At 45.4% G+C, this 26775-nt stretch overlaps 1 protein-coding gene across 1 annotated transcript in view; it reads left to right on the forward strand.

The window, feature by feature from the left end:
• Positions 1–26775, forward strand: part of LOC147118347 (uncharacterized) — a 611376-nt gene that overhangs the window by 1442 nt on the left and 583159 nt on the right. The window contains exons 3-12 of the mRNA XM_085983890.1: positions 1829–1940; positions 2046–2207; positions 11685–11993; positions 13806–14111; positions 15116–15415; positions 15505–15822; positions 19394–19693; positions 19783–20100; positions 23060–23359; positions 23445–23762. Of these exons, the coding sequence (XP_085840016.1) occupies positions 1829–1940; positions 2046–2207; positions 11685–11993; positions 13806–14111; positions 15116–15415; positions 15505–15822; positions 19394–19693; positions 19783–20100; positions 23060–23359; positions 23445–23762 (2743 nt within the window). The remainder of the gene's footprint in view (positions 1–1828; positions 1941–2045; positions 2208–11684; positions 11994–13805; positions 14112–15115; positions 15416–15504; positions 15823–19393; positions 19694–19782; positions 20101–23059; positions 23360–23444; positions 23763–26775) is intronic.

The raw sequence follows: 26775 nt of genomic DNA on the forward strand, positions 1-26775 counted from the left end.
AGGTCACTGGTCCAGTCACAGAACCACTAAACCACCGCACCCCAAACCATCGCCAGCGTGAATCAGAGAGCAGGATTGCTCACTTGTAGCAGTGCCAGTGCCGTTTCAATGTCAAGTGACTGGGGTCAGAGACAGTGAAAGGGGCAGAGGAACTGAAAGAGAAAGCAAGAAGGGCTTTCTATGCCATCAAAAAATCAATCCAAATAGAAATCCCAATTAGCATTTGGCTCAAAATTTTCAAATCAGTAATTGAACCAATTGCACTCTATGGCAGTGAGGTATGGGGACCGCTAACTCAACAAGAATTTGCAAAATGGGACAAACACCCAATTGAGATCCTACATGCAGAATTCTGTAAAAGTATCCTCCGGACTCAAAGGAAAACAGTAAACAATGCATGCAGGGCGGAACTAGGCCAATATCCATTAATAATCACTATCCAAAAAAGAGCCACCAAATTTTGGAATCACCTACAAATGAGCAATCCCCAATGCTATCACTACGACGCCCTGAAATGCCAAGAGCTGACCATAAAGAAGAATACCCTCAGTCAACTAGTCCTGGGACTCAGTGAAGTAACTACTAACAATACTAACAATAACCAGCCCCAGGACAGTGACAGGGTAACACAAAGAATTCGACCCAACACAATCGTCGCTAAGCAAAAGGAAAAATATCTGACATATTGGGCAGAAACAACAAAAACCCAAAGCAAACTCAATTGCTACTTGGCCCTAAACAGACAATACAACATAGCTGATTACCTGACCATGGTAAAGGATAACAAACTGAGAAGAACCTTGACAAGGTACAGACTTAGCGAACATAGCCTAGCGATCGAAAAAGGTAGACACAGGCAGACCAGGCTGCCAAGAGAGGACAGGATATGCTCTCACTGCAGTCAGGGAGTGGTGGAGACAGAGATGCACTTCCTCACAGCTTGTGGAAAATATCAGGGCATCAGGGAGAATTTCTACCAAAAATTCTCACAAATATGCCCTGATTTCAGAAATCTGAATGACAACCAAAAACTCCCATTCCTACTGGGAGAGGAGAGAAGCTGCATAACACTGGCGGCACACTATGTTACAGCTTGCCATGAACAGAGGGACAACCAGTAAACTAAGAAAAGAATATATATAAACAATGCAAATGTATATTTATACACTCAGGGATATACCTGTTTATACACTGTATGAATAGAACTGCGTTTATGTGCTAAACCATAAATGTATTTTGATGCTTTGGCAACATAAGATGTAACTTATCATGCCAATAAAGCGATTTGAATTGTGAATTGTTATTGTACGGCTGTGTATCACAGTGACTATATACTGGGGTGGCACAGTGTGAGAGATGGTGGCTCCCTCCATTCAAAAACCTGCCACGCGAAAGCTATTGAGATTGGACTCTTCGAGCGATATCCCCAGCCTTTGCCTCGTGACCCATGGATATAAATCAGATCCTGATTAAATAATCTGGGTGTGTCAACCATTTCCTTTGAAGATATTACTTGAAATGAGGGGAAAAAGCACCGAGTAACAGCTGCAGGACCAAGAACAGTGAAAGCTCCTTGTGGATTATATCACCTTCCTTTAAAGTCCCGGAAACCCGAGTTTGACACCTGATGTGTGGGGGACACGGATACAGACTGAGGAGTTAATAAAGCTACTGGCCGGTTGTTTGACACGTTTTGTTTCGGGCTGGATGTTATGACTGCGGTTTATGAGCTGGGGTGAAGCACTGTGATATGGCCCACAGCAGTACAGAGCTTGACAGAAACTCCCCCGCTACAAATGACCATGTGCTTCAGAGCTTGTGTCCACAGATTCCGCATTCGTGCTTCGGAGTCAAATATCTAAACACTGACTCGGACTGTTGGAGGAAAATGTCCATTTCTGGGAAAATACAAGGTGAAAAGGAGGCGATTCTGTTTCTCAGTAATGTGCAGGAGCTGGTATCCCCAGACAGGAAAACTGCAAAAATACCACCTTTATTAATACACTTGGAACAGGTTTAGGATGGAATTTGAGATCAAAATACAGGAAGCTGTTTCCCCAGGCTGAAACAACATTTAATTTTACACCACCCTGAGATTATTAGATATTGTGGGCAAGTTAAGTTACTGCATTGGGGGAATGAGGAGACGGAGCACTGTGACTATCTTGACTACTGGGGGAAAGGAACCTCGCTGACAGTGACTTCAGGTAAGACAAACTTCTTAATTCCTTCCTTATCTGATATTTATTTTCTTAATTGTCATTATTAGTGAATTCAGTAATACAATGTGATGCCTGATGCACCTGGAATCGGTGAGATATTTAGCACAATTACACGACTATCCGAGACAGACGGATTTCTTTAGAGCCAAGAATATACCCAGTAACTGTAGCTGAAATCTGATAACTGGATGGATTCTGAAGGGTGAAGATTTAACCCCACAGAATGTTTTCTAGAATCTAATACAGATTCCAGGATGGGTTTAATATGTTCTGCTAGATTCAGATTATAGTTTTCAGGACACTTGCTGTGTTGGTGCAGGTTTGGCCATTTGGACTTTAGGACATTGCAGGTGGTTTAGGGGTTTGTTATAATCCGAGTTAAAACACATTATCCAATTGTGTTGTGATTCAACATTTGGTGTCACCGACTGTTGTTTAAAGTTAGTTAAAATCGTTGCTGGAACAGCTTTTAGATGTAAAAAAAGAATCAGTTCCACGTTTCACTTGATACTTTGGTGCTGATGCAGAGCAAATAGTTTGCACAGAATGAGAAACAGGGACATGTGTTTATTAAACATGTCTCACCCCAACAAGCTTGGAGCATTAACCAGACAGGACAGGAAACAGGCTGCATGTGTAATAAGGTTGTGTCTTGTTGACACTGTATTTTATTGATCCTTGACAATAGCCGCTTGATCCTTGACAATAGCCGTTTGATCCTTGACAATAGCTGTTTAACTATCTGTGGTGTGCGAGCTCTCAACAGTGTTTAGTTCATCTCTCGCCTCAGACCTCCGCTCGAACTGAACCCACATTCAAGGGTTGAGAGCTGGAAGGGTTTCTGTGCAGTGTCAGCTGTGGCTCAGTGGGTAGCACACTCGCCTCTGAGTCAGAAGGTTGTGGACTTGAGCACATAAATCTAGGCTGACCGTCCAGTGCAGCACTGTCGGAGGTGCGATCTTTCGGATGAGATGTTAAACCGAGGCCCTGTCTGCTCTCTCGGGTGGATGTAAAAGACCCCATGGCACTATTTCGAAGAAGAGCAGGGGCGTTATCCCTGGTGTCCTGGCTAACATTGCTGTTTGTGGGACCTTGCTGTGTGCAAATTGCCTGCCGCGTTTCCCACATTACAACAGTGACTACACTTCAAAAGTACTTCATTGTAAAGAGCTTTGAGATGTCCGGTGGTTGTGACAGGCGCTATATAAATGCAAGTCTTTCTTTCAGTTGAAATCATTGTTTTGGCAATAACAGTAATTGATCTGTTTAATTGTCAATTTATTGGTATCAAATTTTTCTGTTCACTGTTTCAATGATGTTTACAATTATCGGGTTAAATGTATTAAATATCACCGAGTGCAAGTCCAGTGGGCGGCAGTAAGATCTCTTATTGCAGTGTTAGTGTAACAAGGTTTAACACTTGGGCTGTTCCGGCCGCTCCTTTTACTGGAGGCAGTATCCCAAATTAAAGTAAAGTGTGTGGGAAACGAGCTGATCTGTTTGAGGTGTAGCTTTCTGGTCCGTTCAAGGTCAAGGGAGCTTCAATCGACATCTCTAACCCAGCCGGGGTATAGCAGACAGTAGACGTTCATTACACCTCGTGTATCTATCTGGACTCGATTCTAACCTGCACCGTGCGGTGGGGAACATCACACATCACTGAGCACAAACACTTACTCCAGTTAAACTAACTGCTTTGGAAGTACCTCCGCCTGTGTGGTTCCAATGACACCCTTCATGGCCAGAAAGGCTTTGAAAACTGGACACCCAAACTGGACACACTTGGGCCTGGATGCTTTTAGACGTGTTTTTTTTTGTGGTGGTTATTGTTCAGTATCTTGTCTGAATTTGCTCACTGCGGATTGGGTTCCCCTTCCTTTCTTAATTTATTTTCTTCTCTTCTTTTATAGCCTCCTTTCTTCCTTCCCTTTTCCTTCTTTCATTTCTTTGTTTTTGCTCTTTCTTTCTCTCCCTTTTTTATTTCTTGTCCTCTCTTGCTTTTCTCTCTCTCTCTCTCGCTCCTAAGAGAACAGTGCTGCAACCCATCAAATAGGGTAAAGATTAAACCGTTCTGCGAAGAGGTTGAAAGGATCAGTTCAGTCCGAGCTTATGTACTGGGCTCCATTAATGGAGGGGTTGAGTGGGATGTCGGTACAATACTGTATGAGGCCTATCCCGGTATAATGCATAGCCTCGGTCAGCATTGAACGGATATTTCAAAGATCTTGGGATTCATTGTTAGGATTCAGGAGGTTTCAGTTTGTTTTCTTTGCGGGGGAAGCAGTTTTTAAAATTCTGACTGGAATTGAGAAAGCAGGTGGAGGGGATAAGGGAGCAAATTAAAAACAGGATTATTTCACACTTTACAGGCCAATGAGCCTGGTGTCGGTGGTGGGGAAAGTTTTGGAGACAATAAATGCGGGGCAAAATTTAAGGCGAACATTTTATCTGCGCAGCAAGTTGTTGTGATCTGGACCGCACTGCCTGAAAGGGCGGTGGAAGCAGATTCAATAGTACCTTTCAAAGTGGAACTGGATTAAATACCTGAAGGAACACAGTTTACAGGGTTATGGGGAAATGGCAGGGGATGGGATTAATTGGTTAGCTCTACCAAAGAGGCTTGATGGGCCAAATGGCCTCCTTCTGTGCCGCATCATTCTGTGAAGGTGCAATTTATTTTGGGTGGTTTAGTAAATCGGGTAATGGCAAATCGGCAGCTCGCTTCACACACTGCCTGATTCAGCTTTCCATTGACATCAGTTTGGAAACTCCCTCTACACAGTCCCATCAAACACTCCCAGGGCAGGTACAGCGCGGGTTAGATACAGAGTAAAGCTCCCTCTACACTATCCCATCAAACCCTCCCAGGGCAGGTACAGAATGGGTTAGATACAGAGTAAAGCTCCCTCTACACTGTCCCGTCAAACACTCCCAGGGCAGGTACAGCACAGGTTAGATACAGAGTAAAGCTCCCTCTACACTGTCCCATCAAACACTCCCAGGGCAGGTACAGCACAGGTTAGATACAGAGTAAAGCTCCCTCTACACTGTCCCATCAAACACTCCCAGGGCAGGTACAGCACGGGTTAGATACAGAGTAAAGCTCCCTCTACACTGTCCCGTCAAACACTCCCAGGGCAGGTACTTCAGACCACATGTAGTTCTTTAGATTTGAAAGCAAATTGCTGCAGTTTGATTCATAAACAAAACCTCAAACTAAAATAGTTGAACCAAGAAGGTCTGAACGTTCTATGGGGTCCTAATTGTGGGAGTCTGCACATTAGTTATTATCTATCTGAAAGAAACACCAGCTCTGTTGAATTACAATATTTTGTGACGCTCCGTGCCTGAATAAATTGTCCTTTTATTGTGAAGTCAGTGACGGGTCCGGGTTTAGATTCAGAACAAATTTTCTTTACATTTCTGATGTGTTATTGAGCTTCGCTGTTCAAATGAGCTGCTAGTTCTTAGTTCAGCACCCAAGGAAATGCTGTGCCAATTCTATGTCATCCTTTATCACCCAACTGTGTTAGATTTCAAAGGTCCTTTGTTATATTAACCAAGATTGTTTTTGTCATGCAGCAAAAGTGGTTGTGAAAGAAAGAACTTGCATTTATATAGCACCTTTCATGACCTCACGATGTCCCTGAGCGCTTTACAGCCAATGAACTACTTTTGACGTGTCATCAGTGTTGTAACGTAGGGAACGCGGCAGCCAATTTGTGCACAGCAGATCCCACGGACAACAACGTGATAATGACCAGATAATCTGTTTTTAGTGATGTTGGTTGAGGGATAAATATTGGCCAGGACACTGGGGAGTCAGTTTAACGTCTCATCCAAAAGACCCCACCTCAGACAGGGCAGCGCTCCCTCAGCACTGCACTGGAGTGTCAGCCTAGATTTTGTGCTCAAGTTTCTGGAGTGGGACTTGAACCCACAACCATGTGACTCCGAGGCGAGAGTGCTGCCCACTGAGCCACGGCTGAATCGACGGATATTGTCCGTTTTACAGCATTGCCCAAAGTGAACATTACCCTGCTCATCTCTGCCAAAGAAAGTAACACCAGGCTGCTTAATCTTTCCCCCTCACTTAACTCCCTAATACTGGGAACCATCCTGGATCCACAGCACTGTAAGCTCACGTGGACCAGAGTGACCTTTGCCACCGCTGAGTGATCCAGGATTGCACACAGACCTCCACACGAGGTTTGACCAACCACCCACGATACAATGGGGGGTGAAATTGGTCTCGGGCCGTAACACGAAACCGGCGATAGCAAATCACCCGCCCGTTACACACCCACCCAGATTTTCGATCACATTGACTACAATAGAATGAAAATCGGGCCGACTGTAACACGGGCTGCCGCTTCACCATCGATCGTTTCGCACAACCACCCCAACCAATTTCACCCCCAATATCTTCTTTTTAAATCCAGTTCTCTGCTGATACAGCCAATCTCATGTTCAGCCTCTTTACTGTAGTACTTCAGCACTATGTTAAGAGTTTTATGGGTTTTTTCAAAGTTCTCCCCAGATCCATTTCCTGATCACCACGCCACGACACCGTTTGATACACTGATCCACATTGACCCACACTTACCGCCCACTGGTCCCAGGTTGTAAAAGATCCTCGACTGTAGATGATGATGACTGATATTATCGTGCCACCCGCACTGGAAACACTCAGCATCTCAGGCAGTATCTGTGGAGAGAGAAACCGAGTTAACATTTCAGCTCGATGACCTCTCATCAGAACTCTTTTATTCAGATTTCCAGCAACCACAGTATTTTGATTTTGTTTTACATGTTTTTTTTTAAAATCTTGAATTCAAAGCGTTTTTCACGACCTCAGGATGTCGCAAAGCGCTTCAGTTAATGAAGTACGTTTGCAGTGTCGTCACTGTTGCATTGTGGGGAAACGTGGCAGCCAGTTTGCACACAGCAAGATCCCACAAACAGCCCAGATAATCTGTGTCAGTGGTGTTGGATGAAGGATAAATATTGGGCAGGACACTGGGGAGAACTTCCCAGCTATTCTTTGAAATAGTGTCGTGGGATCTTTTACATCCCACCTGAGAGGACGGGCAGGGCCTTGGTTTAACGTCTCATCTGAATGACAGCACCTCGGACAGTGCAGCACTGTCTCAGCACTGCCCTGGAGTGTCAGCCTGTGGTAGCTCATTAACAGTTTCCAGGCTTGAAGTCCTCCTGAATCCAGCTCTATTATTCCCCATGCACACTGCCTCCATTTCTTGTAAAATAGGCAAATTTGAGGGGGTTGTTTCGGAAAACCTTTCTCCAGAAAATAACATTTTGGGAGACAGTATCTGAGTGATTTGAGACATGACCTGTGGTAAGTGTAGCATCCTTGGGAGGAACAGGTGACTTTGGACCTACGGTTCCCAAAGCTCTCCACCACTGGGGTTTCCTCGCCTCATGTCTAGGTCTGTTGTAGACTCATCGATAAGCGAATGATTGCTATAATAAGTCCACGGCTCCATTATCGTAACATACACACCAGGATGGTAGAAGGCCACCTCGATGAACCTTGGTCTTCCATGGTCCCGGAATTCCTATAGTAACATAGAAACATAGAAGATAGGAGCAGGAGTCGGCCATTCGGTCCCTCGAGCCTGCTCCGCCATTTAATGAGATCATGGCTGATCATCCAAATTCAGTACCCTGTCCCTGTTTTCTCCCCACATCCCTTGATCCCTTTTGCCTTAAGAAATATATCTAATTCTTCTTGAATATATTTAATGAACTGGCCTCCACCGCCCTCTGTGGTAGAGAATTCCACAGGTTCACCACTCTCTGGGTGAAGAAATTCCTCCTCATTTCAGTCCTAAATGGCTTACCCCTTATCCTTAGACTATGACCCCTGGTTCTGGACTCCCCAGCCATCAGAAACATCCTTCCTGCATCTAGTCTGTCCAGGCCTGACAGAATTTTATAGGTTTCGATGAGATCCCCTCTCAATTTTCTAAACTCCAGTGAGTATAAGCCCAATTGACACAATCTCTCCTCATACGTCATTCCTGCCATCCCAGGTATCAGCCTGGTGAATCTTCGCTGCACTCCCTCCATGGCAAGAACGTCCTTCCTCAGGTAAGGCGACCAAAACTGCACACAATACTCAAGGTGCGGCCTCACCAAGGCCCTGCACAACTGTAGCAAGACATCCTTGTTCCTGTACTCGAATCCTCTCGCTACGAAGGCCAACATACCATTTGCCGCCTTAACCGCCTGCTGCACCTGCATGCTTACCTTCAGCGACTGGTGCACAAGGACACCCAGGTCTCTTTGCACTTCCCCTTCTCCCAATCTATTGCCATTCAAATAATAATCTGCCTTCCTGTTTTTGCCACCAAAGTGGATAACCTCACATTTATCCACATTATAGTGCATTTGCCATGTTTCTGCCCAATCACCCAACCTGTCCAAATCGTACTGGAGTTTCCCGACATCCTCCTCACAGCTTACCCTCCCACCCAGCTTTGTGTCGTCTGCAAATTTGGAGATATTACATCCAATTCACTCGTCCAGATCATTAATATATATTGTGAACAGTTGGGGTCCTAGGACCGATCCTTGCGGTACCCCACTAGTCACTGCCTGCCACTCGGAAAACGACCTGTTTATTCCAACTCTTTGCTTTCTGTCCACCAACCAGTTCTCTGTCTAAGTCAATACCTTGCCCCCAATCCCATGTTCCTAAGCCGCTCGTACCTATGAAAAATAGCAAGGTTCCTAAGACCGACAACTTTCATGAGCCATTTCGAACCCGAGAAGCCATCAGTGGATACTGTGCGTTTCCAGATTTTCTGTCTAGCACCATATCTTATGGTTTCTGTTCTGTGACACTTTGCTTATGGCAAGAATTGGCTTGTGTGGCAGAGGCTGTATCGCCAACGGCCAGAACGGAGGACACAAATAATCTCCCAGAGATGTCAGAAACATAGGGTCTAATGAGAGGGAGGAACTGAATGAAATCAGTATTTGTAGGGAAATGGTGTTAGGGAAATTGACGGGATTGAGGGTGGATAAAGCCTCGGGGCCTGATAATCTACATCCTAGGGTACTTAAGGAAGTGGCCGTAGAAATAGTAGATGCATTGCTGGTCATCTTCCAAAATTCTATAGACTTGGGCACAGTTCCCATGGATTGGAGGATAGCTAATGTAATCCCACTATTTAAAAAAGGTGGTAGAGAGAAAATGGGGAATTATAGACCGCTAAGGGGAAAATGCTAGAGTCCATTATAAAAGATGTAATAACAGAGCACTTGGAAAACAGTGACCGGATCGGACAAAGTCAACATGGATTTACAGAAGGTAAATCATCCTTGACTAATCTGGAATTTTTTGAGGATGTAACTGGTAGAATAGATAAGGGAAAACCAGTGGATGTGGTGTATTTGGACTTTCAGAAGGCTTTCGATAAGGTCCTGTATAAGAGATTAGCGTGTAAAGTTAAAGCACATGGGATTGGGGTTAAGGTACTGTCTTGGATAGAGAACTGGCAGACAGGAAGCAGAGTTGGAATAAACGGGTCTTTTTCCGAGTGGCAGGCAGTGACTAGTGGGGTACCGCAGGGATCGGTGCTAGGACCCCAGATATTCACAATATATGTAAATGATCTAGACAAAGGAATTAGATGTATTATCTCCAAGTTTGCAGATGACACAAAGCTGGGTGGGCGTATGTGCTGTGAGGAGGATGCAGAGAAACTCCAGTATGATTTGGACAGGTTGGGTGTTTGGGCAGATGCATGGCAAATGCAGTATAATGTGGATAAATGTGAGGTTATCCACTTTGGTGGCAAAAACAGGAAGGCAGATTATTATCTGAATGGCAATAGATTGGGAAAAGGGGAAATGCAACGAGACCTGGGTGTCCTTGTGCACCAGTCGCTGAAGGTAAGCATGCAGGTGCAGCAGGCGGTTAAGAAGGCAAATGGTATGTTGGCCTTCATAGCGAGAGGATTTGAGTACAGGAGCAAGGATGTCTTGCTGCAGTTGTACAGGGCCTTGGTGAGACCTCACTTTGAGTATTGTGTGCAATTTTGGTCGCCTTATCTGAGGAAGGATGTTTTACCATGGAGGGAGTGCAGCGAAGATTCACCAGACTGATACCTGGGATGGCAGGAATGATGTATGAGGAGAGATTGGGTCGATTAGGCTTATATTCGCTAGAGTTTAGAAGAATGAGGGGGGATCTCATTGAAACTTATAAAATTCTAACAGGACTAGATGCAGGAAGGATGGTCCCGATGGCAGGGGAGTCCAGAACCAGGGGTCACAGTCTAAGGATAAGGGGTAAGCCATTTAGGACTGAGATGAGGAGGAATTTCTTCACCCAGAGAGTGGTGAACCTGTGAAATTCTCTACCACAGAAGGCAGTTGAGGCCAATTCATTAAATATATTCAAGAAGGAGTTGGATATATTTCTTGAGGCTAAAGGGATATGGGGAGAAAGCAGGGACAGGGTACTGAATTTGCATGATCAGCCACGATCTCATTAAAAGGCGGCGCAGGCTCGAGGGGCCGAATGGCCTGCTCCTATCTTCTATGTTTCTAATCAGATGACCAGTTTACTGGTTTGGCATTGTCAGTTTTAGCATGCGTAATCTAAAAGGAGTAAGAAAGAGACAATTTCTCTCTTCCGCCCTCCTTTCTATCCCTGTGAATCATGTACCAATAGTGCAAAATTTCTCGTGAAACCATCAAAATTGTTAACTATGACAAGGGTTCTTAAATGAAACTGTAAATGACCATTTTATTAAATCATGTCCACTGTTATTTGCAGCTTTCTGCCTTCTACTTGAAAACAAGATTTCAACAATATATCTCCTTCTTGAATAAGCCTTCATGTAAAGTAAATATTCGATCATTCTGCTATTCCCTTGACTGCAAATTCCCGGTTCCCACTTTTTTTCTAGCTTTAAATCCACTCCCCTCACAATTTCTGCATTATATCTGAAGCCTGCGTGTCGTTGCAAAGAATGTTGCTCTCGTTTTTGGTTCCCTCAGATTCTCCAATTTTAACTGCCGTTGCTTTTTTCTAGCCAGTCTTCCGGCTCTACAGGGCCCTTGCATTTTCTTGGCTTTCTAGTGATCCTTATAGGCAATTTTAACCTAACCCACCCATCGGCAATCTGTTGTGATCAGGCGCAACACTGGTTTCACACCCTGCCTGATTTTACTTTCTATTGAAGTCGATGGAGAGTAATATTGGGCGGGGTGTAAAAACGGCATTCCACCCAATCCCGCCGGTTTGCCGCCTGGCGAGTTAGGTTAAAGTTACCCAATACTGACCTTTGCATTGGCCTCCATTTCCCACCCATCTGTTGTTTTCGGAAATGGCTGGTTTTATATATAACGTAATCTCTCCTTCTGTGTCCACCTGTAATGCATTCTTTTAGTGGACTTATCTGTGTGCATCTATTTATGTTTCAGTTGTCCAGTCTGCACCATCAGTCTACATCTCCAACCCTTCCTGCGGCAGGAACTCCAACCAAGATGAGATCAGCCTCCTCTGCCTGGTCAAGGACTTTCATCCCGAGATCATCAGTCAGACATGGTCCAGTATCGGTGGAGACATCACTACTGGAATCAAGAAGTATCCGGCAGTCTTGGGGCAAAATAAGAAGTACACGATGAGCAGTGTGCTCAAAGTCTCTGCGTCGGATTGGAACACCAATAGGGTCTACCACTGCAAGGCGGGCTACAAGTCAAATGAAATGGTGGCAGCTCAGCTTTCTAAACGTTAGTACAATTTGCCATTTTTAAAATTACACTAGTGTCGGGGGACAAAATTGGTCCAGGAAATTTCACCAACCAATGTAGGAGGTTGCTGAAGAATAGAACCCGAATGAGTTCTTGTGCCCATATATTCTATCCCTGGACACCAGCAGTGCTGCTGTTAACAAAATAAAGGACAATGAGGAATCACATGGAATTGGACAAGGGCGGGGACGCAAAATTGTCGGAATTGTATTTGCCGCCCATGATACGACACGTCCGATATTCAATTCTAAGGTCAATGAAACTGAATATCGGGCGGAGCGTGTAACGGGCGGCCGATGTCCTACCGCCTGCATTGCGTCCTCACCCATGTCCAATTATAGATTCCGCCCCCCCCCCCCCCACCCCCCCCCCCCACCCCCTGGCGGCTCCACCCAGCTTTTTTGCCAATTATATTAAATCTGTGTCCTCTGGCTACCATCCCTCCTGCCAGTGGAAACAGTTTCTCCCTGTCTACTCGATCAAAACCCCTCGTCATTTTGAACACCTGCGTTAAATCTCCCCTTAACCTTCTCTGCTCTACTTAAGGAGAAAACTTCCAGCTTCTCCGGTCTCTCCTTATAACTGAAGTCGCTCATCCCTGGAACCGCTCTGGTAAATCTCCTCTGCACCCTCTCCAAGGCCTTGAATTCCTTCGTAAAGTTCGCTGCCCAGAACTGGACACAATACACCAGTTGAGGCCTTGCCAGTGATTTGTAATGGTTCAGGAATAACTTCCTTGCTTTTGTGCTCTATGCCTCTACTTATAAAGCCCAGGATCCCACATGCTTTTTATTGAACAGCCTCATCAACTTGTCCTGTCACCTTCAAAGATTTGTGTGGTAAACCCACAGGTCACCTCAGTTCCTGCACGTGCTTTAAAATCGTACCATTTAATTTCTATTGCCTCTTTCATTCTTCCTTCCATCACTGAAGTCAATGGAAAAGAAAATCGGGTGGAGCGTAAAGCGGGCTGCCGATTCGCTGTCGTCCGTTCTGTGCTCCTGCCCGAGACCGTTTGACGCCATTTACTTTAAACGGGCTGGCTCATCCATTGCAATATGGAGAGGAATGTTGCAGGTACAGACTAAACCTGCCTCCACTATTATGGACAATGGTAATTTCTACCTGAGGTCCTCCAAAGTGCTACCCTGTAGGTGCCAATCTCAGGCCGGTTATGGCCACTATGGGATGTTCAGGGGCCAACAGAAAAATGCTGAACAATCGCAGCAAGTCAGCCAGCATCTGAAATGTGAAAAGGTAGGCCCGTTTGTCAGAACCCAGAACTGAAAGGTATCCAAACATTTCAGGAGAGGGCGAGAGAGAACCCAGTCAAAAGAGGATGTTGGTGAGGTTGATTTTCAGAATGATTGATAGGATCTGCTGGATGATATGAAAGATAATCTGTGAAATACACAGCTGGCAGTTGTACTGTCAATACTGGTATCTGTACATGGGAACAGGTGTAGGCCATTCACCTCCTCCAGCATGTACCGCCATTCTATTAGATCATGGCTGATCTACACCTCAACCTCATTTACCCACATTTTTCCTCATACCCCTGTAGAATGGGAAGCTCCGCTTGGTAGACCCCAGGTACACTGCCAGCTCTCCCAATCCCAGCTCTCTCCAACATGTCACAATGGTTCTCACCCTGACGACGTGTTCCCCAGCAAATCAGCAACATATGGAGGGGGCTGGCATCGTGCGTTGCTCTAGATGTTGGGGGAATGGAGTCCACCTTTACTGTGGCCAAAAACATAATGTAATCTGAAATATGGCAATGTGTTACAGCTCCTGCTCCAAAGCTCATCCCCCTTGTTCCATCTCCGGAGGTCGTCTACAATCAAACTGAAGCTGTCCTGGGCTGTGTGATATCCGGCTTCTATCCTGACAGCCTACAAGTTTCCTGGACAAAAGCCGGAGTGGACCAAACGGGTGTTGTTCTTCCATCCACACGGAGAACCGCCGCTGCCTTTGAAACGGTCACTTACCTGACGGTGCCTGTGGAGGAATGGACCAAAGGGGATATCTACACTTGTGACGTGTCCCACGCACCTTCGCGCTTCAATGACAGGATCAGCATGAGGTATCGAGAGGGTAAGTGGTGTCTGAGGGGACAAAGAATATACCGTCAGTAATTCAGCCTTGTGTTAACTTAATGCGCTGACGCTCGCCCTCAATTCGTGAATCACTGTCCCTAATATCGACCGTGTTGAGCGAGGCAAGATGTTCAGTATTTTGTGTTATTGAACCGACACTTGAAGGGAGCAATTTTAACATAACGAGCTGGGCGTGGAAACTGCCGGGATCGGCCGCCCGTTTACAGCCTCGCCCGATTTTACTCGCCGCGGACTTCAATAGGGCCTAGGTGGCTGAAGGCACAGCCACCAATGCTGGGGCGAAGGGAATGGAGGATGGACAAGAGGCCAGAGTTGGAGGAATGCAGGAGTTCTCGGAGGGTTGTAGGGGTGGAGAAGGTTACAGAGATGGGGAGAGGTGAGGCCCGGGAGAGATTTGAACAGTAGGATAAAAATTTTAAAACTGAGGCAATCCCAGGCTCGCTCTGAATGGAGAAAAGGGGTCCTCATGGATTCAGTGTGCTCAATGTCACAAATCAATCCCAATCCATAGCCCCACACATGGACTCTATGCAAACATGCATTTATTCAGTTTTTCTTTTGCTAAGCTCGCTGCATCTCTCACCGCATCGCCACATCTAAATGTCACGCAGCTCCACAACTCAATTGCAGTCCCCACTGCAGATCTATTGGTCACGGTTATGGGAAATAGATTCAAAACTGATACGGCAGGTTCTTGATGCTGAATATGTTTTCTTAGTCAAAACCTGCAAACCAAGAATAGCGAGATAACTTTCAAACAACTGGGATTTTCTAATGTCCAATTTCCTACAAATTTAGCTGCAGTATGGCTTGATCCAGTATCAGCCCAAGATATAATAGATTAAAAAAGACTCTGGTTTAAAGTCACTTCTGTCCTGACCTTCCATCACTTATCAATAGAAAAGGTTCTCCTAAAATTCTGAAGCCCGCTGACACCAGACATGGTCCATTCTTCTGAAGTTTTCCCTTTCCAATTCCCAGAAATATCTGTGTTTATCCGAAATCCTTCTACTGAAGAGGTTTGGATCAACAAGACTGCTACCCTGGTGTGTGAAGTGCTCTGTTCTGATCCGAGAGAGGTCACAATCTCCTGGGCAGTGAACGGGGAGAGAAGAGAAGGGGATGTGACCCAGCAACCGAGAGTGGAAGGGACCCAGCACACAGTCATCAGCCAACTGCGAACCAGCGTGGAGGAGTGGACCAGTGGGGTAGAGTACGTGTGCTCCGCCCAAGGTGCCTCATCTTCCTCGCCAGTGTCAAAACGGACAAGCAGTGGAAAAGGTGGGCAAGAGATCAGAAATTTAACGCCTGCCTTTGATAACCTTGAGGGAAAGAGTTTAACACTTTCTTTCTTTGCTCGTCTGTTTCAGTTGAGACAAAAAGTCCCACGGTCAGACTGCTGCCTCCACCAGACCAAGAAACCAAGAGTAAGAACACGGCCAGACTCGAGTGTGTGATCACTGGATTCTACCCGGACCTCATACACGTCTCATGGGAGAAAGACCGCTCTCCGATCTCCTCCAACACCAGCGCTGCACTCACCGCTCTGGAGCAGGCGGGGACGTTCAGTGCCAGGCACTTCCTGACTCTGAGTACAGAGGAGTGGAGGAAAGGCTCAGTCTTCACCTGTACAGTGTCTCATCCGCCCTCCAACACCAACACAAGCCGGGATGTGAAGAACGTCCAAGGTAGGGTCCTGGGCCTGACTCCAATATTGACATCCTTTGTCCCCACTGCGATAAACTCTACTCGGGCCAGACAAGTTCAACACTAACGACATAGGTAATGTAGTGGTTATGTGAATGGACTAGTAATCTAGAGGCCTGGGCAAAGAAAGAAACAATTGCATATAGGTCACGTCTTTCACAACCTCGGGATGTTCCAAAGTGCTTTACAGCCAACAAAGTATTTTTTATTGAAGTGTAGTCACTACTGTACTGTAGGGCACTCGTCAACCAATTTACGCACAGCAAGGTCCCATAAACATCAATGTGCTGATGACCAGATAATCTGTTTTAGTGCTGTTGGTGGAGGGATAAATATTGGCCAGGCCACGGCGGTGGTGTCCCCTGCACTTCTCCAAAACAGTGGACGTGGGATCTCTTTGGTCCACCTGCCTCGGTTTAACATCTCATCTGAAAGATGGCATGTCCGACGGTGCAGCACTCCCTCAGTACTGGCGCCGGGAATTTCGGTCTGGATTATGTGATCCAGTCTATGAAGTGGAGGCTCGAACAGACAACTTTCTGACATGGAGGAGAGGGTCCTACTAATGAGCCGAGACTGACACAGTTAATTATCCAGAGAACTGAGTTCAAGTCCCACCAAGGCAGTTTGAGAATTTGAATTCAGTTTAAGAAGTAAAAGTTGGTATGAGTGACTGTGACGCCAGTTTGCACCCTCGCCCGATTGCACTCTCCATGACTTCAATATGGGGCGGGGCATCCGATACCGTCCCCAGTTCAAATCACCTCCTACCTGTTCCTTTTCTACTGCCTCCCAAATGGTGCTTTATGGAACAAATCTATCCAAACTTGTATTTAAAAAATAAAAAATGTTGCACTTGAATGAATCGCCACAATCTGCTTCCACCGTCTCCTGAGGGAGCCTGTTCCACAGATTGACCACTTGCTGAAATATTGGTTCCCCACATTAGTTTTGAATGGACTCGACTTCCCCCGCCCCGCCCCCCCCCCCCCCCCCACCCTCCAATCCCTTTCAAGCACAGGTCGTGACCTCTGGTTCTACTGTCCTCGACAAGGTGAAACCGCTTGTCATGGTCTACATGATCTGGTCCCTTTAGGATCCTAAAAACTCAGGATGGAGCAGAGTTCAGGGGCCGTGTGGAGCTCCCACTTTCCCAGCACAGGGGAGGGGAGGTGGAATGGTATAACGCTTAAATCTGCAACTCTTCCGGTTCCAGGTGAAAACACAAATCTTCCTGTTCCGGGTGGAAACGCTGCTTGTTCTTGTCCTGAGTGTCTGCCGCAGTTCATCTACCAGACTAGCCTTACCGTGACCCTCGCCGATGGTGCTGAGCGCCAGTATCAGTGTCTCCAACAAAAGAGCAAAATAAAGTGATTGGTTGTGAATGGAAGGGCCGTTGAATTTTATTACAAACCATTTGGCGGGTTCAAATCCAGCCCATGGTGTCCCTCGGGATGAAGTGTAAACAGAGGGAGGAGACACAGCCCGAGCTTGGGTTCCCCCACCCAACCCACTCCTTGTCTGGTCATTTGTTGTGAACTGTGCCGGGTCACTTTGGATCAGGTCCCGGCCCCACAGCTTGATCGTTGCCTCTCTGGACTGACTCTAGTTGGCAAGAATTGGAAGCCCATCTCTCGCCTAGAGAGGCTGTGGGGTGGGAGGAGTGGGGGAGAAATGTCACATTGATCCAGTAAAAGGGTGGGTGACCCCTTGAATGATGTTGGTCCTGAGGCAAATTGGTGAGATGGGACACAGGGATCCAACTGGTGCCTTGTATGACCCAGTAAGTTTTAGATAAAAACTCTGGATAGTAGAAATAGAAACAGTTCCATTCACTCCCCTCCCGGATACTGACATTAGTGAACGACAGGAGCTCAATGTTCACCAGGAATTCAAGTTAGGGAAGTGTTTTTATAAATTTCCCCGCAACGGTAAACCGAATTAAACACCGCTCGCCCAATAATATCAGCATCTTGAAATAATAGGGGGGATTCTCCCGACCCTGTGAGGTTTTATGATGGGAGACCGCCTACCACCCGGGACTGTTAAAGGTCGAGACTTGGTCACTAATGTAAGGCAGGGCTGAGCAGTTTACAAAAACCGGAATATTTAACATCAACACGGTGCAGATTAAACCTAGGATTACAAATCATTGACTGTATACGGTGTATATTAAACCTAGGTTTACAAATCATTGACTATATATGGTGTATATTAAACCTAGGTTTACAAATCATTGACTGTATACGGTGTATATGAAACCTAGGTTTACAAATCATTGACTGTATACGGTGTATATTAAACCTAGGTTTACAAATCATTGACTGTATACGGTGTATATTAAACCTAGGTTTACAAATATTGACTGTATACGGTGTATATTAAACCTAGGTTTACAAATCATTGACTGTATACGGTGTATATTAAACCTAGGTTTAGAAATCATTGACTATATACGATGTACATTAAACCTAGGTTTACAAATCATTGACTGTATACGATGTATATTAAACCTAGGTTTACAAATCATTGACTATACACGGTGTATATTAAACCTAGGTTTACAAATCATTGACTGTATACGGTGTATATTAAACCTAGGTTTAGAAATCATTGACTATATACGATGTACATTAAACCGAGGTTTACAAATCATTGACTGTCTACGGTGACAAACCTCAATGTGACCAATCCCAATCTGTCAGTATTTTTGAAAAGATGTTGCTCACCATCTTGTTTAAAATGCGGGGGAGAGAAACAGAACATCTTAAGTTAATAAAAGACAAAGTCCTGTCAGACATCAGCTGAAACTGCAGCCAGAGGACTTGATTCCCGGTGCTCATTAAATGTTATGATGCTGACACAAAGATAGACATCCTTCCCCCCCGCCACCCCCCAAGTGTTTACTTAGCATTATGTAGAGGGAGAACAGTCGATGTGGATCAAAGTAGATGGCTTTATTTTGAATTGCACAGTGAAAGTGTGTGTGAATACCGCACAGTACACGCAGTGAGCAGCGGGATATCTGACGTGACGATGGTCCTTTGGGAGACGAGTGGCAATGCGGAACATGTGTGAAGAATATCATTCTCCTTGTTTCTTTTGCTAAGCAGTCTGCATCTCTCACTCCATTTCACAAACCAGCATTTTATTAACATTGCCGCATCTAAATGTCACTCAGCCCCACAACTCAATTGCAGTCCCCACTGCGGATCTGTTGGTCACGGTTACGGGAAACCGATTCAAAACAGGTCGAGCGCATTCCTGATGCTCTGATTATGTGTTCTTGGTCAAAACTTGCAAGCTAAGAAATGCAAGATATCTTTCAAACAACGCTGGGATTTTCTAATGTTTGATTAGCTGCAGTATGGATTGATCCAGTGTCAGCCCAAGATATAATAGTTTAAAAAGGACTCTGGTTTAAACTGTTGACACTCACTTCTGTCATGAACTTACATTACTTATCAATAGAGAAGGTTCTCCTAAAATTCTGAAGCCCGTTGACACCAGACATGGTCCATTCTTCTGAAGTTTTCCCTTTCCAATTCCCAGAAATATCTGTGTTTATCCGAAACCCTTCTATTGAAGAGATTTGGATCAACAAGACTGCTACCCTGGTGTGTACAGTGGTCTGTTCTGATCCGAGCCAGGTCCAAATCTCCTGGGCAGTGAGCGGGGAGAGAAGAGAAGGGGATGTGACCCAGCAACCGAGAGTGGAAGGGACCCAGCACACAGTCATCAGCCAACTGCGAACCAGCGTGGAGGAGTGGACCAGTGGGGTAGAGTACGTGTGCTCCGCCCAAGGTGCCTCATCGTCCTCGCCAGTATCAAAACAGACAAGCAGTGGAAAAGGTGGGCAAGAGATCAGAAATTTAACGCCTGCCTTTGATAACCTTGAGGGAAAGAGTTTAACACTTTCTTTCTTTGCTCGTCTGTTTCAGTTGAGACAAAAAGTCCCACGGTCAGACTGCTGCCTCCACCAGACCAAGAAACCAAGAGTAAGAACACAGCCAGACTCGAGTGTGTGATCACCGGATTCTACCCGGACCTCATACACGTCTCATGGGAGAAAGACCGCTCTCCGATCTCCTCCAACACCAGCGCTGCACTCACCGCTCTGGAGCAGGCGGGGACGTTCAGTGCCAGGCACTTCCTGACTCTGAGTACAGAGGAGTGGAGGAAAGGCTCAGTCTTCACCTGTACAGTGTCTCATCCGCCCTCCAACACCAACACAAGCCGGGATGTGAAGAACGTCCAAGGTAGGGTCCTGGGCCTGACTCCAATATTGACATCCTTTGTCCCCACTGCTATAAACTCTACTAGTGCCAGACAAGTTCAACACTAACGACATAGGTAATGTAGTGGTTATGTTAATAGACTAGTAATCTAGAGGCCTGGGCAAAGAAAGAAACAATTGCATATAGGTCACGTCTTTCACAACCTCGGGATGTTCCAAAGTGCTTTACAGCCAACAAAGTATTTTTTATTGAAGTGTAGTCACTACTGTACTGTAGGGCATTCGTCAACCAATTTACGCACAGCAAGGTCCCATAAACATCAATGTGCTGATGACCAGATAATCTGTTTTAGTGCTGTTGGTGGAGGGATAAATATTGGCCAGGCCACGGCGGTGGTGTCCCCTGCACTTCTCCAAAACAGTGGACGTGGGATCTCTGTGGTCCACCTGCCTCGGTTTAACATCTCATCTGAAAGATGGCATGTCCGACGGTGCAGCACTCCCTCAGTACTGGCGCCGGGAATTTCGGTCTGGATTATGTGATCCAGTCTATGAAGTGGGGGCTCGAACAGACAACTTTCTGACATGGAGGAGAGGGTCCAGGTGAAAACACAAATCTTCCTGTTCCGGGTGGAAACGCTGCTTGTTCTTGTCCTGAGTGTCTGCCGCAGTTCATCTACCAGACTAGCCTTACCGTGACCCTCGCCGATGGTGCTGAGCGCCAGTATCAGTGTCTCCAACAAAAGTGCAAAATAAAGTGATTGGTTGTGAATGGAAGGGCCGTTGAATTTTATTCCAAAGCGTATGGCGGGTTCAAATCCAGCCCATGGTGTCCCTCGGGATGAAGTGTAAACAGAGGGAGGAGACACAGCCCGAGCTTGGGTTCCCTCACCCAACCCACTCCTTGTCTGGTCATTTGTTGTGAACTGTGCCGGGTCACTTTGGATCAGGTCCCGGCCCCACAGCTTGATCGTTGCCTCTCTGGACTGACTCTAGTTGGCAAGAATTGGAAGCCCATCTCTCGCCCAGAGAGGCTGTGGGGTGGGAGGAGTGGGGGAGAAATGTCACATTGATCCAGTAAAAGGGTGGGTGACCCCTTGAATGATGTTGGTCCTGAGGCAAATTGGTGAGATGGGACACAGGGATCCAACTGGTGCCTTGTATCACCCAGTAAGTTTTAGATAAAAACTCTGGATAGTAGAAATAGAAACAGTTCCATTCACTCCCCTCCCGGATACTGACATTAGTCAACGACAGGAGCTCAATGTTCACCAGGAATTCAAGTTAGGGAAGTGTTTTTATAAATTTCCCCGCAACGGTAAACCGAATTAAACACCGCTCGCCCAATAATATCAGCATCTTGAAATAATAGGGGGGATTCTCCCGACCCTGTGAGGTTTTATGATGGGAGACCGCCTACCACCCGGGACTGTTAAAGGTCGAGACTTGGTCACTAATGTAAGGCAGGGCTGAGCAATTTACAAAAACTGGAATATTTAACATCAACACGGTGCAGATTAAACCTAGGATTACAAATCATTGACTGTATACGGTGTATATTAAACCTAGGTTTACAAATCATTGACTGTATACGGTGTATATTAAACCTAGGTTTACAAATCATTGACTGTATACGGTGTATATTAAACCTAGGTTTACAAATCATTGACTGTATACGGTGTATATTAAACCTAGGTTTACAAATCATTGACTGTATACGATGTATACTAAACCTAGGTTTACAAATCATTGACTATACACGGTGTATATTACTAGGTTTACAAATCATTGACTGTATACGATGTATATTAAACCTAGGTTTACAAATCATTGACTGTATACGGTGTATATTAAACCTAGGTTTACAAATCATTGACTGTATACGGTGTATATTAAACCTAGGTTTACAAATGATTGACTGTATACGATGTATATTAAACCTAGGTTTACAAATCATTGACTATACACGGTGTATATTAAACCTAGGTTTACAAATCATTGACTGTATACGGTGTATATTAAACCTAGGTTTAGAAATCATTGACTATATACGATGTACATTAAACCGAGGTTTACAAATCATTGACTGTCTACGGTGACAAACCTCAATGTGACCAATCCCAATCTGTCAGTATTTTTGAAAAGATGTTGCTCACCATCTTGTTTAAAATGCGGGGGAGAGAAACAGAACATCTTAAGTTAATAAAAGACAAAGTCCTGTCAGACATCAGCTGAAACTGCAGCCAGAGGACTTGATTCCCGGTGCTCATTAAATGTTATGATGCTGACACAAAGATAGACATCCTTCCCCCCCCCGCCACCCCCCAAGTGTTTACTTAGCATTATGTAGAGGGAGAACAGTCGATGTGGATCAAAGTAGATGGCTTTATTTTGAATTGCACAGTGAAAGTGTGTGTGAATACCGCACAGTACACGCAGTGAGCAGCGGGATATCTGACGTGACGATGGTCCTTTGGGAGACGAGTGGCAATGCGGAACATGTGTGAAGAATATCATTCTCCTTGTTTCTTTTGCTAAGCAGTCTGCATCTCTCACTCCATTTCACAAACCAGCATTTTATTAACATTGCCGCATCTAAATGTCACTCAGCCCCACAACTCAATTGCAGTCCCCACTGCGGATCTGTTGGTCACGGTTACGGGAAACCGATTCAAAACAGGTCGAGCGCATTCCTGATGCTCTGATTATGTGTTCTTGGTCAAAACTTGCAAGCTAAGAAATGCAAGATATCTTTCAAACAACGCTGGGATTTTCTAATGTTTGATTAGCTGCAGTATGGATTGATCCAGTGTCAGCCCAAGATATAATAGTTTAAAAAGGACTCTGGTTTAAACTGTTGACACTCACTTCTGTCATGAACTTACATTACTTATCAATAGAGAAGGTTCTCCTAAAATTCTGAAGCCCGTTGACACCAGACATGGTCCATTCTTCTGAAGTTTTCCCTTTCCAATTCCCAGAAATATCTGTGTTTATCCGAAACCCTTCTATTGAAGAGATTTGGATCAACAAGACTGCTACCCTGGTGTGTACAGTGGTCTGTTCTGATCCGAGCCAGGTCCAAATCTCCTGGGCAGTGAGCGGGGAGAGAAGAGAAGGGGATGTGACCCAGCAACCGAGAGTGGAAGGGACCCAGCACACAGTCATCAGCCAACTGCGAACCAGCGTGGAGGAGTGGACCAGTGGGGTAGAGTACGTGTGCTCCGCCCAAGGTGCCTCATCGTCCTCGCCAGTGTCAAAACAGACAAGCAGTGGAAAAGGTGGGCAAGAGATCAGAAATTTAACGCCTGCCTTTGATATCCTTGAGGGAAAGAGTTTAACACTTTCTTTGCTCGTCTGTTTCAGTTGAGACAAAAAGTCCCACAGTCAGACTGCTGCCTCCACCAGACCAAGGAACCGAGAGTAAGAACACGGCCAGACTCGAGTGTGTGATCACCGGATTCTACCCGGACCTCCTACACGTCTCATGGGAGAAAGACCGCTCTCCGATCTCCTCCAACACCAGCGCTGCACTCACCGCTCTGGAGCAGGCGGGGACATTCAGTGCCAGGCACTTCCTGACTCTGAGTACAGAGGAGTGGAGGAAAGGCTCAGTCTTCACCTGTACAGTGTCTCATCCGCCCTCCAACACCAACACAAGCCGGGATGTGAAGAACGTCCAAGGTAGGGTCCTGGGCCTGACTCCAATATTGACATCCTTTGTCCCCACTGCTATAAACTCCACTAGTGCCAGACAAGTTCAACACTAACGACATAGGTAATGTAGTGGTTATGTTAATAGACTAGTAATCTAGAGGCCTGGGCAAAGAAAGAAACAATTGCATATAGGTCACGTCTTTCACAACCTCGGGATGTTCCAAAGTGCTTTACAGCCAACAAAGTATTTTTTATTGAAGTGTAGTCACTACTGTACTGTAGGGGATGCGTCAACCAATTTACGCACAGCAAGGTCCCATAAACATCAATGTGTTGATGACCAGATAATCTGTTTTAGTGCTGTTGGTGGAGGGATAAATATTGGCCAGGCCACGGCGGTGGTGTCCCCTGCACTTCTCCAAAACCGTGGACGTGGGATTTCTTTGGTCCACCTGCCTCGGTTTAACGTCTCATCTGAAAGATGGCATGTCCGACGGTGCAGCACTCCCTCAGTACTGGCGCCGGGAATTTCGGTCTGGATTATGTGATCCAGTCTATGAAGTGGGGGCTCGAACAGACAACTTTCTGACATGGAGGAGAGGGTCGTACTAATGAGCCGAGACTGACAGTTAATTATCCAGAGAACTGAGTTCAAGTCCCACCAAGGCAGTTTGAGAATTTGAATTCAGTTTAAGAAGTAAAAGTTGGTATGAGTGACTGTGACGCCAGTTTGCACCCTCGCCCGATTGCACTCTCCATGACTTCAATATGGGGCGGGGCATGAAACGGGCGGCGCATCCGATACCGTCCCCAGTTCAAATCACCTCCTACCTGTTCCTTTTCTACTGCCTCCCAAATGGTGCTTTATGGAACAAATCTATCCAAACTTGTATTTAAAAAATAAAAAATTTTGCACTTGAATGAATCGCCACAATCTGCTTCCACCGTCTCCTGAGGGAGCCTGTTCCACAGATTGACCACTTGCTGAAATATTGGTTCCCCACATTAGTTTTGAGTTGACTCTACCATCCCCCGCCCCGCCCCCCCCCCCCCACCCTCCAATCCCTTTCAAGCACAGGTCGTGACCTCTGGTTCTACTGTCCTCGACAAGGTGAAACCGCTTGTCATGGTCTACATGATCTGGTCCCTTTAGGATCCTAAAAACTCAGGATGGAGCAGAGTTCAGGGGCCGTGTGGAGCTCCCACTTTCCCAGCACAGGGGAGGGGAGGTGGAAATGTATAACGCTTAAATCTGCAACTCTTCCGGTTCCAGGTGAAAACACAAATCTTCCTGTTCCGGGTGGAAACGCTGCTTGTTCTTGTCCTGAGTGTCTGCCGCAGTTCATCTACCAGACTAGCCTTACCGTGACCCTCGCCGATGGTGCTGAGCGCCAGTATCAGTGTCTCCAACAAAAGTGCAAAATAAAGTGATTGGTTGTGAATGGAAGGGCCGTTGAATTTTATTACAAAGCGTTTGGCGGGTTCAAATCCAGCCCATGGTGTCCCTCGGGATGAAGTGTAAACAGAGGGAGGAGACACAGCCCGAGCTTGGGTTCCCCCCCCCAATCCACACCTTGTCTGGTCATTTGTTGTGAACTGTGCCGGGTCACTTTGGATCAGGTCCCGGCCCCACAGCTTGATCGTTGCCTCTCTGGACTGACTCTAGTTGGCAAGAATTGGAAGCCCATCTCTCGCCCAGAGAGGCTGTGGGGTGGGAGGAGTGGGGGAGAAATGTCACATTGATCCAGTAAAAGGGTGGGTGACCCCTTGAATGATGTTGGTCCTGAGGCAAATTGGTGAGATGGGACACAGGGATCCAACTGGTGCCTTGTATCACCCAGTAAGTTTTAGATAAAAACTCTGGATAGCAGAAATAGAAACAGTTCCATTCACTCCCCTCCCGGATACTGACATTAGTCAACGACAGGAGCTCAATGTTCACCAGGAATTCAAGTTAGGGAAGTGTTTTTATAAATTTCCCCGCAACGGTAAACCGAATTAAACACCGCTCGCCCAATAATATCAGCATCTTGAAATAATAGGGGGGATTCTCCCGACCCTGTGAGGTTTTATGATGGGAGACCGCCTACCACCCGGGACTGTTAAAGGTCGAGACTTGGTCACTAATGTAAGGCAGGGCTGAGCAGTTTACAAAAACCGGAATATTTAACATCAACACGGTGCAGATTAAACCTAGGATTACAAATCATTGACTGTATACGGTGTATATTAAACCTAGGTTTACAAATCATTGACTATATACGGTGTATATTAAACCTAGGTTTACAAATCATTGACTGTATACGATGTATATTAAACCTAGGTTTACAAATCATTGACTGTATACAATGTATATTAAACCTAGGTTTACAAATGATTGACTGTATACGGTGTATATTAAACCTAGGTTTACAAATGATTGACTGTATACGGTGTATATTAAACCTAGGTTTACAAATCATTGACTATATATGGTGTATATTAAACCTAGGTTTACAAATCATTGACTATATACGGTGTATATTAAACCTAGGTTTACAAATCATTGACTGTATACGGTGTATATTAAACCTAGGTTTACAAATCATTGACTGTATACGGTGTATATTAAACCTAGGTTTACAAATCATTGACTATATACGGTGTATATTAAACCTCGGTTTACAAATCATCATTGACTATATACGGTGTATATTAAACCTAGGTTTACAAATCATTGACTATATACGGTGTATATTAAACCTAGGTTTACAAATCATTGACTATATACGGTGTATATTAAACCTAGGTTTACAAATCATTGACTGTATACGGTGTATATTAAACCTAGGTTTACAAATCATTGACTGTATACGGTGTATATTAAACCTAGGTTTACAAATCATTGACTATATACGGTGTATATTAAACCTAGGTTTACAAATCATTGACTATATACGGTGTATATTAAACCTAGGTTTACAAATCATTGACTATATACGGTGTATATTAAACCTAGGTTTACAAATCATTGACTATATACGGTGTATATTAAACCTAG

Source organism: Somniosus microcephalus, chromosome 4 (genome assembly GCF_052327205.1).
Source record: "Somniosus microcephalus isolate GS21.2 chromosome 4, FLI_Smic_1.0, whole genome shotgun sequence".
NCBI lineage: Eukaryota > Metazoa > Chordata > Chondrichthyes > Squaliformes > Somniosidae > Somniosus > Somniosus microcephalus.